Source organism: Felis catus, chromosome A3 (assembly GCF_018350175.1).
Source record: "Felis catus isolate Fca126 chromosome A3, F.catus_Fca126_mat1.0, whole genome shotgun sequence".
NCBI lineage: Eukaryota > Metazoa > Chordata > Mammalia > Carnivora > Felidae > Felis > Felis catus.
The window spans coordinates 124,966,376-124,984,045 of NC_058370.1; the positions used below are offsets into that span (position 1 = coordinate 124,966,376).

Below are 17,670 nucleotides of genomic sequence, written 5' to 3' on the forward strand. Positions count from 1 at the left end.
AACAGCTAAGTTTCTGACTTCTTTCTTGAATGCTGCATGAAAAAAAATTACATCACCTTCAACCACTTTTAAAGGGGTTTAATTAAATTAGGAGATAAATATGTACTCGGTAACGTGATTTAGTATCAGAATTGGGAATTAGTTATGACACATTCACTTTGGTTTGGAAACAAATGTATGAACATATAGAGAGACCTGTAGTTGTAATTTAATGTTATTTTGTAAATATGCTTTAGTAATCAAAAGTAATTTCCACAGGGTCGTGAATCTGGCACCATTCAGAGATACAGTCTTCCTAATGTTGGTCTGATTCAAAAGTATTCCCTTAACTGTCGAGCCTACCAGTTATCCTTGAATTGCAATTCTAGGTAAGTCTGAAAATTCTCTTCATATAGATGCTGGGTTTAGAAGTTATCAATTTGGATTGTTGGATTTATGTAATAAATACAAAGATGTGTATTTGTTTTAAACTTGTCTTATGGTTCAGTGTGGTTTTACTGTACTATATTTATATTTAAATGTTTATTATACGGTATTTAGATGTTTTTCTCTAATTGGCAAAATATAGAAATTCAAGTGTAATACTTTAAATTGTTTGCGTGCCAGTTGCTTTAATTCCTTTGGATACTTTTTCTTCACAAGGAAGCAAAATGGAGAGTAGTCTATGTCTTCTATCAAATTTAAGAAATTTTTAAAACCAGTTATTTTTTTAAAGCCATTTCTTTTTTCTTTTTCTATTAATTTTTAAAAAATGTTTACTTATTTTTGAGAGAGAGAGACAGACAGACAGAGAATGAGCAGGGGAGGGTCAGAGAGAGAGGGAGACTCAGAATTTGAAGCAGGCTCCAGGCTCTGAGCTGTCAGCACAGAGCCTGATGTGGGACTCACGAACCATGAGATCATGACCTGAGCCGAAGTCGGATGCTTAACCGACTGAGCCACCCAGGTGCCCCTTAAAGTCATTTCTGCCTTCTTCCCAGATTTGGATGAACTGATTTTGCACAAGAAGGGTAATAGGTAATTATATTCGTGATTGCTGATTGTCATTTTACCATCTTGTTTCCTTTCTCCAATTTCAATATTTGTAGTCGTCTTGCTATCATAGATATCTCAGGAGTTCTAACTTTCTTTGACTTGGACGCTCGGGTAACAGACAGCACAGGACAGCAGGTCATTGGCGAGTTGTTAAAATTGGAGCGTAAAGATGTCTGGGATATGAAGTGGGCCAAGGATAATCCAGATTTGTTTGCGATGATGGAGAAGACAAGAATGTATGTTTTCAGAAACTTGGATCCTGAGGTAAACACAAGAAATGAGCATTAGCAGTACATAAATAATGAGCCAGATGTGAAAACCTGGCTATTTCCCTTTTGTTTCCTTAAGAGGTTTGTTGGTGTTGGAGGCGTAAATTTCTGAAAATAAATAGAAACATATCTGTGGATTTGTAAAATATTTGGTCATAAGTGGGAATAATACTCATCCTTTAAAAAGTCTCTGCTTTCTCTGAAAGGCACTTCCTAAGCATTTATCTGTACTTTTTAAAAGATGGAACCATGGTCTCTAATACATAGTCTTTATTTTTTCCTTGTCAAAGTTAAGAAAAAAAGAAAATCAGTAGTAATATTTACCAAAATTGCTTAAAACAACCTAAGCAAAAAAGTGTAGGCTTTTATTCTCCTTTGCCTCCCTGTCCACCTTAATCTGTGCTTCCTTATTTATGTTCACATGACCTCTATCAGCCACTAATCCTGGTCTTTCTCACTCTGATGATTTTATGAATATGCAAGTGTGGACTGATTAATCTGCCCTCTCTGGAGTATCAGAAAGCCACTTGCTCACTAATTTTAAAGTTATATTTTGATTTCCTACTTGTGGCTCACATCAGCTAATTGTTTTTTTTTTTAAGTTTATTTATTTTGACAGAGCAGGGGAGGGGCAGAGAGAGAATCCCAAGCAGGCTCCACACTGCCAGCGCAGATCCCGATACAGGGCTCGAACCTACAAACTGTGAGATCATGACTTGAGCTGAAGTCAAGAGTCGGACACTCAGCCGACTGAGCCACTGGGGTGCCCCACATCAACTAATTTTTAAGTTTGGAACTTCCCTGTCAGTCTGCTCTGGACCAACTGTTAGCATTTGTGTTTAGGAAATTCATTGTAATTTGAGTGGTAGCCTAATCAAAGCATCATTGAGATAAATTTTTATGTAATTTTTGAATAATTAATGGTTTCCAGTTGGGAATTTTCTGTATGGTTGTTGCACCCAACAAATGTAAATAATAATAAATAAGTTGATAGATATCATTAATTGATGTATGGGTTTGCGGTTTCCTTTTTGGAAAGAAATTGCATGCTTGGACCACTGAACTGCCAAAAATCTTCTAGAGTGATTTATTTAGTGGTAAACTATTACACTGTCCCTTTAATATCTCAAATTATTTTCACATTTCCCCATTTTAGTGCTACTCAGGATCTTTGGGCTGGGAAATGACCTCATGTGAATTGTTCTCAAAGGCTTTGTCAGGAATTTTAAGGCTGTTTGTAATTTTTAGCCCCTGGGTAGGGTTTAAAGGAAAGGCATTCAGGGCTGCTGCATTTAACTTGTAAGCAGGGGCTTCTTTCAAGGCTCCAAGGGAAATTTGACACTTGCCACAAAGTAAGTGTAAAAATTTGACAGGTAACCACAGGCTAACCTTGAGGATGGGAGAATACTTTTTGAATGTTAGGGTCCTTTTTCCATCCGTGTCCCCATGCGTTCTAAGTCAGAAATCATATGCCTGGGCGAGTGTTGTTCCTGGCTGTTTGTAACGTGTGTGTAGCACACACGCTCAGTCTAGCACCAGGGGACGTCTTGGCCTGGTGCAAAGTGCTTCTTGAGTAGTTTTAACAGAATAGCCTTCCCCTCCCCTCCTTTCTTAGAGTCATTTTCAGGCTTGGCAAGTAGTTCAATTTCTATTGGATTTAAAGCTAGATGGATTTCTTTCAACCTCACCACTGACTGGATTTCTTTATAAGTCATGCTGTGCTGTTCTGTCCATTCATGAGGACACTGGCTGGCTGTTGTCCCTGCTTGGTTAGTTATTGGTTAGTTACTCTGCTGTTCATTTCTTTGGCTGCTCATTCACTGATTATGTAAGGACGTACTCTTTAAAACAGGATTTACTGGAGCTCCTTTAGGGCATAGTATTCTTTTACAATTCAGGAGATAAGCTGTTACTTGACAGTTAATGCTGAATCCATTTTTGTCCATTTGAGTGTTAGGAATTCTAGATTCATGCCTTCCTTTAAGTTGTAAACCTTTCTTCAGATTATAGATGAAAAACGGGTGCCATTTGTGTGTGAAGTTGTAATTCACTGATAAAGCACACTTTCTGAGAATTTGGAAATGAGTATTTAATGTTGATATTCCCTGCTTGGTCATTTTTATCTCCAGTGACCCTCTAAAGGTACCAATTCAGCTTTTCTAGTCTTTTTCTTGGATCTTCCCTTTCATTGGTACTACTTCATATTCATATTCCTTTCATATCTCATATTTTTACCACTCAGCTCATTTTTATACACTTCTTTACCAAACAAGAAGTTTCCAAATTTTTGAACCCATATCTTCATCTATGCATAATTATTTATTTAGAAATGATATACGTGACTTACCATATTAATACAAGTACTTTATGAATCATGTCCCTAAAATAGAAATTCTGAAAGAATGAGGAAAAAATACATTTAACAGGCTGAAGTGAACTTTATTTTGAAATGTCAGGGTGCTGTAGTTCTCACTGCCGTTAGCTAGTGTCTGAGCATCGTGCACACTTGAATTATTAACTTCATAAAGTCTTGTGTTTCAAATAGTCTTCTTGATAATTTTCAATTGTTTAGCTGACTTTCTGTCAGATCTGATTCGAATGTGATTGTTTTCACTTTCTAATGTGGCTAACCCCAGAGTTTGTGCCAGGAGTAAAGGGGGTGACTGTTCTGCCTCGTCTTGTTTGCTTGTGCTTGCATTCCAATATTCCACTTCATTCACGTATTCTTTCCAGGGAGATTTTTAAACCACTTGTCCAATTTATGAGAGTTAGCTCAAAATTAGAGACTGTAATCCCTGAATCCGCTTAACTAGGTATATACAAACTTCGGTATGTCACAGTATGCTGCAATTAAATGGATAAGCGCTCAAGATACCTGTTATACTGTACATGTTCTGAGACCTTCTGATGTATGTACTGGGTAAGAGTACTTAATACAGTATAGATTAGTGGAGTTTAAAGTACTTTCTTGATAAAAATAAATTTCTTATGTACTGAGTAGGGGAGTGTATCCTGCTTTTGTTGACCACTGGTCTAAAACTTCATATTCAATGGAAATATGGATGGATATCTAGTGAATTTTGGAAAATAATGAGAATTAGATGAGATAATTCAAGTAGAAGTTGACTTTTTAAAATCCGAATAATATAAATATATTTGCATATTTACTTGTGCGCCAATAATAGATTATTTTGGAAACTCTTAGTTTTTAACCTTCCTTCCAATCTTTATTTTCTCCCTTTCTCTTTATTTTTGGTATAACTTTTTATCCACACATCATCTTTTATGACTTTATTTTTTGGCTACCTTGCTTTGTTTTTTGTCTAGTCAAAAATAAAGCAATTTTAAACATTTTTATACAGGTATATTTGGATACATGTTGTATTCAAATAATTAAAATATATGAAAGGCCTCTATAATTTATAAGAAGTATGTTATTATATACTTAATTCTTGAATTAAATTTTATCCTTGATTCTTTCTGTGTGATCATTGCTCATACTTGCCTTTACATAATACAACTTTTTTTGAGGAAATAAAGAAATTTGGTAAAATTTTCTCATATAATCAACAATTTTTACTTAAAAAAATTTCTTTTATGTTTACTTATCTTTGAGAGACAGAGACAGAGCGTGAACAGGGGAGGCAGCAGAGGGAGAGGGAGACACAGAATCTGAAGCAGGGTCCAGGCTGAGCTGTCAGCACAGAGCTGGACATAGTGCTTGTACTCATGAATGGTGAGATCATGACCTGAGCTAAAGTCGGATGCTTAAGCATCTGAACCACCCAGGTGCCCCAACAATTTTTACTTTTTAAGAGAAAATGTCACTTTAAGACTCAAATGCATATAATGTGCACACAGAGCCCCATTCTTAAACCTTGACATACTAAAACTAAATATGATTCAATTTTTAAAAATCTGATTCAATTTTTACTTCTAATTTCCATCTTTTTAAGTATCTTCCTGTAGTTTCTATCACATGAAGAACTAAGTATCAGAGTTATAAATTTGATACATTATTTCCTTTGAATTTTGCTTAACTTTCTATTTCATCACACACACACACACACACACACACACACACACACACACATATTAAAAACACATTCCAGGGGTGCCTGGGTGGCTCAGTCAGTTGAACGTTCGACTTTGGCTTATGTCATGATCTTGCGGTTCATGGGCTTGAGTCCCGTGTCGGGCTCTGTGCTGACAGCTCAGAGCCTGGAGCCTGTTTTGGATTCTGTGTCTCCCTCTCTCTCTGCCCCTCCCTGACTCAGCTTAGTCTTTCTCTTTCTCAAAAAATAAATAAACATTAAAAATTACATTCTGGTATTATTTCCATTACCAGACATTATCTTATCCTTTTCATAGTGCTCTTGGAGGTAGTAAGTATAGTGAGAGTTTATTTCTTGTTATTTATATAATATTTTATCTCCTTTTTCTACTAGAGATTTAGGGCAGCTACTTTACATTATAATATGCATTTGCTACACTTTATTTCTATAAGCTTGCGTAATACTAAGAAAAGAGACAGACCTGTAACAGACTTGTGTATTTACATCTTGGCAAATTAAATCTTATGTAGAAAATCTATCAGGAATGCTCTCTGGCTAATTTTATAGAGGATGGACTTTGCAGTATGGGGTAAGATTTCTTTGATATATGTACTTACATACAACTGTAGTGTTGGTTGGTTTTATTAAGAATTCAATTTAATGTTGCATTGCATGAGTAAGAATTATCAAGTGGTATAAGGCATTTTTGGATTAATTGAGAAAAATTGGACTGATGTTAGATGCTATTAGGGAATTAATATTAATTATATGAGGTGTAATAATAGTAATGTGGCCACTTAAAGAACATCCTTATCTTTTAGAGATATGTACTGCAATATTTAGGGGTGAAATGTCATGATGTCTATACATTTTACTTGATTTACTTTAAAAGACTTCATCCAAAAAATCGACTGAAGCATATTTAGCAAAATGTTAATAATATTTAGGTGATGGACATATGGATGTTAATGACATTCTTTCTAATTTTCTGTTGGTTTGAAAATGTTGAAAATAAAATACAAAGTCATATGTTAAAGGAAGGAAAATTTTGTACAATTAAGCATAACATTTGTCTTTATCTTTAAAGGAGCCCATTCAGACTTCTGGATATATTTGTATCTTTGAGGATTTAGAAATTAAATCTGTTCTTTTGGATGAGATATTGAAGGTAATTCTTAAAAAACAATTGTATTTTTGTTGCTGGCTTGACTGGGATTTGTTTTATTTTATGCCCAGGCAGTGTGGTGTTCCTGTTAGGAATGTGGATTGACCCTGCTTGGTCACTTGTACCACTTTTAGACAGGTTCCTTCATCTTTTTTGAACTTCATTTTCCTTTCTTGTTTATAAGCCTCAATTATTTTTTTCAATTTTTTCCTCTATAAAATGTGGATAATAATGGCTCCTATCTAACAGGATTGTTATTGTATAAGGTAATCTGTGAAAAGCACTTACCACAGTGTTTGGATCAAGAGCTCAAAAAATGGTGGCTAGTTGTGGTTGTCATTGTTTTTATGTCAATAACAAAGAGAAGAAATACTTGACAATTAATTTACTTTGTTCTTTTGAGCTCTAAGACAGGTACTTGAGTAACTTTGTTTGCAGGGCCACTATCTTCCTATTTTTTTTTCAGGCTTTATAAAATAATCCAGTTCTGATTCCAGCTATCTTTTTGAACCCCTACTTTGGCCTTCATTGACTATCTTTTGAGAATTTCTTTCTCTAAGAATATATTAAAAACATTTTTACTTTCATTTTATACAAAGCATTTACTTTTTTCTGTATACTTCATATATGTTTTGGAATTGGGTTAATAGAGTTTTACATTTCTGAAGTTAGTTGCAATTTGTAGCATGGTTTCATGTTTTGGTTTGATATGTAAATTGTAGCCCTTTAAAGCCCTTTGTTTATGAGCCTGTTTTTTTTTCCCCCATGAGAAATTTATTGGAGCACTAGAGCTGAAGGAATACGAAAGGAAAAGGAAGGGAATTTACTAAATTTACATTCACTAAAGTGCCTTCATAGGAGGTGTTCAATTGTCATTTCTTGCATGTCATTCTTCATTTGTCATTACAACCGTGCCCGGTAGATAATACACAGACCTCATTTTTAGTGGAGAAAGCTCTTCGTGAGTAAAATGATTTACCAAAAGTCTGTCTGTTCACTGACTCAGCAGATGTTTATTGGCAGTCAGTAAGGCAAGTTCCTGGCCTCAAGTAGAGGGGTTGGGGAGGTAGACAAGAAATTCAGCAACCAGCAAAGGGGCGGGGCTGGCGCAGTTCAGTGGGCAGGTGCGTCTGTCAGAGGTCTGTGGGAGAGAGCGCTGGTACAGTTCTGAGACTGTGAACCACGTGAGTGGTACAAGGCTGGCATTGTGCTAAACGTTTGATACGTGTTATCTCATTTAATCCTCACAATTCTAGGAAGTCAGTCTGATTATTATCTTCATTTGTTCAGATGAAGAATCTGAGGCTTGGAGAGAGAAACTCATTTGCCAGTGACACCCAGTTGGCAGTAGGCAGAGACGTGAATGATTTCACTCCAAGCCGTCTGGCTTCAAAGCTGGTGTATGTAATTGGTAGCACTGGCGGAACTGAAGGGGAACAGTCGTGGGGGAGGTTGGCCCCAGTCATACGAGGCCTTGTGTGCCTTCTGTGGAGTTTGGACTGCCTCCTGGAGTCACTGGGGGAGTAAAGCAGGAGAGTGATGTGATTGGGTTTATATTTGGGGAAGATGGCCTTGGCTTCCTGGGTGGGCACAGGACGGGGGTACAGCAGGTTTTAGAAAGAGTTGTTACATAGCCAGTAGGCTGAGGAATTAGGATCTAAGCTTAGATCTGTTTGAATCCAAACCTCATGCATTTTCCATACTGCTTTCTACTTTGTGCCAGGGATTTCTGGGAGAACTTTTCAGTTTCTAAGTACAGTGGTTTAGTTGCAGGTGGGGAGGGCCAGATGCAGCTTAGTTCTGGGAGCCATTGCTGTTTTCTGTATGTGGGGGCAGGGGGCTCTAATTTTCTCCTGGGCTTCACTTTTTCTTTACTTGGAATATGTGGGATATTGGTGAGTTCATTATAACTGTTTTATTTTCTTGGCCATTAGCTAGCTATTTCCTGCAAGACTGGCCTTCAGAAAAAAAAATTTTGGAGGGGTCAGCTAGCTAAATTAACAAAAGGAAAGAGATAATGAAAACTAGCTCTTTCTTTTATTTGCTTGTCTGCTGCCCAACAGCACAGGGGACAACTGTCTCATCCCCCCCCCCCCCGGCAAGGAGAGAGTAGATTAAGGAGTGAGCTGGTAGAGGCCCCTGCACATGTCTTTTCTGCAGCACTTTGGGTGAGAAGAGAATAGTAGCTCCTGGGAACATGAGAGTTAAGCTGAGGGAAACAAGGCTGTATGATTGTGAGACAACCCTTCTTCCACTGTCCTCTTTTCCCTGTGGGCAGCCTAGTAACCTCAGGAGGAACTTCACCTGTGGATTGTGGCCGTTTTCCAGATAACTCAAAGACCCACACATTGGAATATCTTTTCTTCCCATTTTGGTTTACAACATGATACAGTTGTTTGTGTGTGTGCATGTGTTTTACTGTAAAAAAGAAACACATACTCTAACGGCAGGTATTTGCATTTCTTTTCATCTATTTTTAGAATCCAGAACACCCAAACAAGGATTATATAATTAACTTTGAGATCCGGTCCTTGCGAGATAGTCGAGCATTGATTGAGAAAGTTGGAATTGAAGACGCATCTCAATTCATCGAGGACAATCCACACCCCCGACTTTGGTATTTAAAAATAAAAAATCCTCCCAAAATGTCTGGTGTATGCATTTAAAGTCTCAGCTCTGTTGTCTCCCACTCTCATGGTAGCCTTCATGGGGGTAGACTTGCATTCTTGTTCTTCTTTTTATTTAAAAAAAATGTTTATTGTTTTTTATTTATTTTTTGAGAGAGAAACAGAGAGTGAGTGGGGAAGAGGCAGAAAGAGAGGGAGACACAGAATCCAAAGCATGCCCCAGGCTCTGAGCTGTGAGCACAGAGCCCAACGCAGGGATGGAATCCATGAATCGTGAGATCATGACCTGAGCTGAAGTGATGCTTAAGTGACTGAGCCACCCAGGCGCCCCTTTGTTCTTCTTTTTAAAATACAGAAATTAAATTCAGATTTGGAAGTACTCAAAATAAGCATAATATTAAGTAAAACATACATAAATGTGTTAAAGTAATCACTTCCCACCATGTTTAACTAGAAACAACAGGTATAATAATTAAATTCGGGTTCAAGACTTGTTTATCAGTAATGGCAATAAGCTTTTCTGTTTCTTGTTTTAATAAAGGCGCCTACTGGCTGAAGCAGCTCTTCAGAAACTAGATCTGCACACGGCAGAGCAAGCGTTTGTGCGCTGCAAAGATTACCAAGGCATTAAGTTCGTGAAGCGCCTGGGCAATCTACAGAGTGAGTCCATGAAGCAGGCCGAAGTTGCTGCCTACTTCGGCAGGTTTGAAGAGGCAGAAAGAATGTATCTTGATATGGACAGAAGGTGAGTAATGAAGGTACAGGCATTCTGGAGTACTTCTGGCATTCATGCTTTTCTTCTGTACAAATGAGGAATGTACAGTAGACTAAATGTGTCACACCACTTCTTTCAGAAAATAATCTCAGTTTAGTTACAACCTGGATATTCCACGTGGCCCTTACATTAATTTATGTATTGAAATTTGGAGGCAGTTTCCTTTTTCTTTTTTTCTTTTTTTTTTTTTTTACATATATTAATGGCTGGCCATGGGAGGTTTTCTCATTTGGTAGAAAAAAAAACATAAGACTGCAGAGACTGGGGGCTTTTATCATTTATTATGCAGCTCAACGTTTGGGTTTTCTTTTTTGATTTAGACCTTTATTTAATTTTTTTGTCATCAAGGAGCATGAAATAAAAATGAACGGTATATAGGGATTGAGTTTTATTCTTTATGTTCATTTTAGATTTGCATAAAATAATGTATGTATTTCAGCTATAAACATTATGTCTAAATTTTGTTAATATTATTTGTACTTCAAGGAGATCCCTAATACTGCTTAAGCCCTGAAAAGAAAGATAAAACCAAATATGTGTTTATATGTATGGTTTTTTTTTTAAGTTTTTTTTTTTTTAATGTTTATTTATTTTTCAGACAGAGAGAAACAGAGCATGAATGGGGGGAGGGTCAGAGAGAGGGAGACACAGAATCTGAAACAGGCTCCAGGCTCTGAGCGGTCAGCACAGAGCCTGACGCGGGGCTCGAACTCGCGACCACAAGATCGTGACCTGAGCCGCAGTCGGACGCCTAACCGACTGAGCCACCCAGGTGCCCCAGTATATGTATGATTTTTAAATAAGCCTGATCATGTCTCAATAATTGATGAAAAGAAGTTATTATTATTTAAATCAGTATTTTGCTAGGAAAATTGGAAGGCTAGGAAAATAAAAGGCAGGAAGTTATTTCCTTTTCCTGATTTCAAGTTCTCCCCATTGCCTCTTTCCTGGTCAAATTTCTAAAATGTTTGGGGAGGTAACTTGTCCGTCTGTTCACTGCTGGGTATTCTCAGTACCCTGGAATTGACCCTAGCATGGGGTAGGCACTTCACAAGTATTTGTCAAGTGAATGAATGTATGCTGTTGTTTACAGAGATCTCGCTATCGGCCTCCGGCTGAAATTGGGAGATTGGTTTAGAGTACTCCAGCTCTTGAAAACTGGATCTGGTGATGCAGATGACAGTCTCCTTGAACAAGCCCACAATGCCATCGGAGACTACTTCGCTGATCGGCAAAAGTGGTAGGCGACCTATGTGAACCTCTTCATCTGTTCATGTAGCACTTGATATGGTAGCTGCCTGAGTACTTCTCATTGGCACAAAGCTGGGGACATTGAAGGCCGGTCCCCTGGATTCTTAAATTCAAGCAGATTTAAATTCCCAATGGGGAGCAAGAGATCCTTGATAAGTGTTATAAAACTTCGGAGTTTCCAAACTCACAAACGTGTGCTTTAGTTTCAGGCAGGTTTCTACTGTTTAAGACCACAGTGTGCATTTCAAAGACATATGATTTATTTCTGAAAAAAGGAAAAGTATTTTATGTTTTCTTGTTTTCTTGTAGATTATTTTCAGAAGTCATTGGCTTTTATTCTTAGGTTTTCATTTGGATCAATACACTTATTTATGTCCGTGTTTGGAAGCACAACTGTATATCCAATTACAACAGTTTTTCTTAATAGCCAAAGAATGTTGCAACTAAAATGTGCTTCAGAGTCTTTAGATTTTATCCCCCCAGTTTATACACTTCAAAGACATGCTGTAACAAGATGGTAACTAGAGTAATACTAGTAATTCTAATAAGCATTTTTTTTTTCAACGTTTATTTATTTTTGGGACAGAGAGAGAGCATGAACGGGGGAGGGGCAGAGAGAGAGGGAGACACAGAATCGGAAACAGGCTCCAGGCTCTGAGCCATCAGCCCAGAGCCTGACGCGGGGCTCGAACTCACAGACCGCGAGATCGTGACCTGGCTGAAGTCGGACGCTTAACCGACTGCGCCACCCAGGCGCCCCTCTAATGAGCATTTTTAATGAGAGTGTTTATTTATCAGGAGATTCACATTAGTTTTAGAAATTGTTCTCTTTTTTTCCCCCATAGGTTGAATGCTGTACAGTATTATGTACAAGGCCGGAACCAGGAACGCTTAGCTGAATGCTATTATATGTTGGAAGATTATGAGGGATTGGAGAATCTTGCCAGTTCACTTCCAGAAAACCACAAGTTGCTTCCAGTGGGTATTAAAAATTTTAGTTTTTAGATTTGTTAGGTTATTTTTGTTAGGTTTTGTGTTATAGTCAGGAAATAACTTCTGCCACAAGAAAATTTAAAATCTATAATCTCATAGTTTCTTAAATGTGGAATGATACTTTGAATTGTTAAAACAATATATCAATATTACAGACTGCTTGCAAATAGAGGGAAAATTAGTCATATTCCCACTACTTTAACATGTTCACAATCTCCTATAGTATTGTCAGTTTTATAAAATTGCTTTTAAAAGTTAGCTGACACATGAAATATTTACAGTTAAAATCTCTTGTCAGAGGTTTGCTTCAAAATTATCTGAGCTGGGTCTGGGGATTAGTGTGTGTGTATGTATGTTTGAAATTTGCTGTAATAAAGGTTTAAAAAGATAGCTTGACTTTTATTAGGTTATGTTAACAAAGTATTTAGTGTTAAAAAAGAAAAAAACAGAGTTCTCTGGAAATTTGTTTTGAATGTCCTTTTTAAGCCTCTTAATTCTTGAATGACGTTAATGAGTTTATATTTTATTTGTTTTATGTAAAGTGTAAATCATTGAGCTGTATAGTACCTGTAGAGTTAGCATCTCTCAACTGCAGGGTCGGGACATGTATCGGTTGTGAGTTCTACCACAAAATTTTTGTTTGTTAATTAGTAGATGATAGAATTCTGATAATTCAGTTTTGTCTCTTGTGAATTAGAGCCATTATCCCTGTAATAATGGCATTTTCATGTACTTTATTCTCAGTCCTGTGTTTTCTTGAGTAGGAAAGAAACTGAAATTAGTTACAACCTTGGATATCAGGACAGTGTGTCCTGCATTAATGTCATCTGTTAGGTGTGTCTGATGATGCAGAAAAGAGTATTGCTGTAGGATATCCAGAATAGTATTATTACTGAGTAAATATTAAGTTATTATAGCTATAGTAATAATTAAATAATTAAAATGCTTAAAAATTTTTAGTAGTGCAAATGTTTTTTTTAGTATTGCAAATTTTAAATCGAGTTTTTGAAGGAGTTTTTAATAATATGGTAAAATTTACATAATGTTTAATTGAAAAATACAGAGAACGGAACTATATATAGTATGAGCACAATATATACACCAACTCACACATACATATAGATTCCTAAGACACAGATGTTAGAAAATGACATCAGACTATTGAGAGAGATTTCCTATGGGTAGTAAGATTGTAAGTAACTTTTGGGCTTTCTAATTTTTATTTACCATTACAGTCTATTACTTTGTAACCAGAAAAATATAAACATTACTTTAATTAATTAATTAAATGCTTAGTTTTATTTGAGAGAGAGAGAGAGAGAGAGAGAGAGAGAGAGAATGTGGATGGGGAGGGGCAGAAAGGAGGGGGGTACAGAGGATCCAAAGCAGGCTCTGTGCTGAGAGCAGAGAGCCTGATATTGGGCTCAAACCCATGAACTATGAGATCATAACCTGAGCCAAAGTTAGACACTCACTGAGCCATCTAGGTGCCCCTAAACATTACTTTTAAAAAGATAGTTGGATCTAAAACATACTTTTATGATTTTCCCAAAATATTTTATTATTTTTTTTAATGTTTATTTATTTTGAGAGAGAGAGACAGAGAGAGACAGAGAGAGAGACAGCACAAACAGAGGAGGGGCAGAAAGAGAGGGGGAGACACAGAATCAGAAGCAGGCTTCAGGCTCTGAGCTGTCAGCACAGAGCCCGACGTGGGGCTTGAACCCACAAACTGTGAGATTATGACCTGATCACAGGCTCTGTGCTGACAGCTCAGAGCCTGGAGCCTGCTTCCGATTCTATGTCTCCCTCTCTCTCTACCCCTCCCCTGCTTGTGCTCTGTCTTTCTCTCTCTCTCTCTCAAAAAATAAATAAATGTTTAAAAAAAAAAAAAAAAGAAGTAAGGGTAGGGAGAGGAAAACTCTTGCCAATTAGATATTCAGAAGGAAAAAAAAAATTGATTTTCTGAAAATGGAGAGTGAGCCAGATGGGTATGGTGGGTTTGTGTTGTGGTTCTCCTTCCTTCCCACCACCCTTGGAGGGTGGAGCTCTGTTTGGGATCTGGCTTCCTGAATTAATGAATGGCCTATCTGGGGCATTTCTTCAGAGAGGTATTAGAGAGCTCTGTGAATGTGAGATTTTCCTTAAGCCTCTAACATTACCATTGTTATACCATCAGTTGCCTTGAATGTTTTTTTCACACACTAGTATGGGGTTTGTTTCCCAGCTTGACGTTTCTGTGCCCTAGCTACTAGAGGAGCAGAGTGCAGGACGTTCTGGACCTGGTTAAAAAGTAGATCTGCAGCCGGAGCCAGTGAAGCACCGGTTAGCCTCCTTTCTGGTTTGTAGCCTCTGCCCCTGTGTATGTTGCAACGAAAAGTTACTGTAACCACCAGTAAATTTAATATTCGTATGTCCCTATGGAGTTTTGTAAATTAAACTATAAGTGATTTCCTTGGTCTGTGAGATCTGATAATATTGTTCTGTCCTTACAGGAAATAGCACAAATGTTTGTGAGGGTTGGAATGTGTGAACAAGCAGTGACCGCATTTTTGAAATGTAATCAGCCAAAGGCAGCAGTAGATACCTGTGTACATCTCAACCAAGTAAGGAACTGAAAATTAAGGTCCCTAGTCATCCTTTTAGACTGTTGCCACTGTAGGGTTGAGGTGGATTTTGTGAAAGGAGCTAGATGCTTTCTTACTTTGTTGAGGACCTAGAAAATACTGGAGTTTGCATTTACCTCTTGAAGTGCTACCGTTAAGGGTGACCCACTTGTAACTAAGTCAATATGGGGACAAACCCTGTGCTTTTTATTTTTAGTCAGGCGACTTGTTGTCTGGAAGTAATTTCATAATTTTCTGCATTTTATTAGGGTTTTGTTTCCAAAGAAGGACTAGTTAATGGTCATTGCAAGAGGAAGGAATTGAGTTACCTTATCAGTATTTATTTTGGCAATCTGTTTTCCTGTCTCTTTAGAGAAAACATATATTTGATATTCTTGGGAGCTGGAATTTAACTAAAATTAAGGTGCAGAATTGTGGAAATTGTTGAATATCAGTATATTCCTTTAAGTGTTTTCTTGAAGTATTTTATAAAGCTCCATTTGCTTTTTAAAAATAACTTTTAAATGTTAAATCTGATAGGACATTTTCTTAAATGACATATTTTGTTCTACTATAAGCAAGTATAGCTTTTCCTCACTTCTAGCTGGTGCAAAATTGAATTATAATATTGTAATTATAAACTTTGAAGCTTTCCTTTTCTGATGTCCTTCTTAAGCAAATCACAGTCTTGGGCCATTTAATCATTTTGACATGTTCGACTTATAGAACTTATAATTGCTCTGATTTTAATTAAAGTTACTGTAAACTTCCTGGCAGGCTCAGTCGGTAGAGCATGAGACTCTTAATTAAAGTTACTGTATTAAAAGAAATATATATGGTTTTTAATTTTAATATAGTGTTATTTATTACTATAAACTTAAATCTTTATTGTGTGAATTTTATGACATGTATGACTATAAATGCTTCAGTAGCTGAATGGCATATTTTTCCCCCTCAGTGGAACAAAGCTGTTGAGTTGGCTAAAAATCACAGTATGAAAGAAATTGGATCCCTGTTAGCGAGGTATGCATCTCATTTATTGGAAAAGAATAAAACTCTTGATGCCATAGAACTCTATCGGAAAGCCAATTACTTTTATGATGCTGCTAAACTGATGTTTAAGGTAATACAATAATCTTGGTGAGTATTTGCTATGTTCTAGTTACCAATGTTTTCTTATGTACTGAAGAACACATTTTCCATTTTCTTTGAGAACAAGTACTTGCTATAGCAAAAGCCCTCTTGTTTTATTACTGCTATAACTATGCATTATCTTAGTATTATTACCTTTTACTAAAAAAGCTATTCATTAGTGTTAGCACCTTACTGATCCCTAAACAATTGAATATTTACTTAATACTGAAGTTAACAAAGAGTTATAGAATTTTCAGGGACCATAAAATACAAATTCCCTTAATAATGGGAATTAAATCCTGTTGATAATAGAATTTTGTCCTTTTAAATGTACACATTTTAAGGGGCATCTGGGTGGCTTAGTTAAGTGTCTGACTCTTGGTTTTGGTTCAGGTCATGATCTTGTGTTTCGTGAGTTCAGGCCCCACGTGGAGCTCTTGCGCTGACAGAGCAGAGCCTGCTTAGGATTCTGTCTCCCTAGCTCTCTCTCTCTGCCCCTCCCTCACATACGCATGTGTGCACGCGAGTTCTCTCTCCTTCTCTCTCAAAATGAATTAAAAAACTTAAAAAAATAAATGTACACATTTTAAATACATTACTGTTTCATAATATGCATTTGGAAGGAAAAGGACTAATACAGTATTAATGTATATACATTTTATATTCTGTTCTATTTTTTTCCCGTTGATTTAATAAAAAAGGGAATATTCCCCTCAATCATTTAGATAAATCCTTCTTTCTGAAGTCTGTACCATGTTAAAGTCCTCTTATCTCAGTATACTTGGAACACCGTTTTTAAAATCTCCTTATGGAAAATGCTACCTCTTCCACGAAAACTTTCTTCATTTTGACTTACTTATTTAAGAGCATTCGTTATGAGTTGTAACTCCAAGGGCTAATGCCAAGGAAAGAACTGAGTACTTACAAGCTAAGGAAAAGGAAATGGGCTTAAAAATATTTATCATAAATGGGTGGTATTTATGTTCCATCCTACTGGTTTTTTCTTTTTATTAAAGAATCAAATTTTAGAGATGATTGTATGTGTACAAATAAAGATTAAGAAATATCTTCCCCAAGTTCTTTAAATGTTTAAAGATTGCAGATGAAGAGGCAAAGAAAAGAACCAAACCTTTACGTGTCAAGAAGCTGTACGTACTGTCCGCTTTGCTTATTGAGCAGTACCATGAGCAAGTGAGAAATGCCCAAAGAGGAAAAGTGAAAGGAAAGAGCTCAGAGGTAAGGTGGAACATTACAGAACATGAAGTCATCTGAGGTGTTTAAGGAAAAAAGACTATCAAACTTCTCTTTAGGGACAGGCCATTTAATTTGCTTGTCTGCATTTATTTTCTTAAATGATATGAGGAAAAGGAGTGACTGACTTGGAATTAGTACTCAAATTTAGAAATTTCTGCTGAGGAATATTGGAAACTTTTCCTGCAAGACTAATTTGTAGACTTTGCTTTAATTTTTTTTACTTGGTAAACCCTTTCTAACCAGTGAGTTTTAAAAACCTTGCTAGAATATGTATATTACTTTATGTGTAAATGAATCTCTTACTAACTTAAAGTTTATAATGAGTTCTATTAAAAAATTTGACCACACCATGGGGAGAATTGTTTCACAGCGTGTATGTTTGTCAGATCACATCAAGGTGCACTTGAAATAATTTGCAGTTTTATTGGTCAATTATAGTTTAATAAAGCTGAAAGAAATTTTTGATTACAGCAGCTTAACAAAATACGACTTCTAATGGAGAAATG

At 36.6% G+C, this 17,670-nt stretch overlaps 1 protein-coding gene across 5 annotated transcripts in view; it reads left to right on the top strand.

Annotated features, from left to right (window-relative positions):
- WDR35 (WD repeat domain 35) overlaps positions 1 to 17,670 on the top strand; it is a 59,786-nt gene that overhangs the window by 38,800 nt on the left and 3,316 nt on the right. For 4 of the 5 annotated variants that reach the window (XM_011281308.4, XM_011281307.4, XM_045054907.1 and 1 more), the window contains 10 exons: positions 259 to 368; positions 1,089 to 1,299; positions 6,447 to 6,527; positions 9,005 to 9,141; positions 9,693 to 9,896; positions 11,020 to 11,166; positions 12,023 to 12,155; positions 14,666 to 14,776; positions 15,735 to 15,899; positions 17,006 to 17,146. In XM_011281308.4, coding sequence (XP_011279610.1) covers positions 259 to 368; positions 1,089 to 1,299; positions 6,447 to 6,527; positions 9,005 to 9,141; positions 9,693 to 9,896; positions 11,020 to 11,166; positions 12,023 to 12,155; positions 14,666 to 14,776; positions 15,735 to 15,899; positions 17,006 to 17,146 — 1,440 coding nt within the window. The remainder of the gene's footprint in view (positions 1 to 258; positions 369 to 1,088; positions 1,300 to 6,446; positions 6,528 to 9,004; positions 9,142 to 9,692; positions 9,897 to 11,019; positions 11,167 to 12,022; positions 12,156 to 14,665; positions 14,777 to 15,734; positions 15,900 to 17,005; positions 17,147 to 17,670) is intronic. The other variant, XM_019827872.2, reaches the window with a different exon arrangement.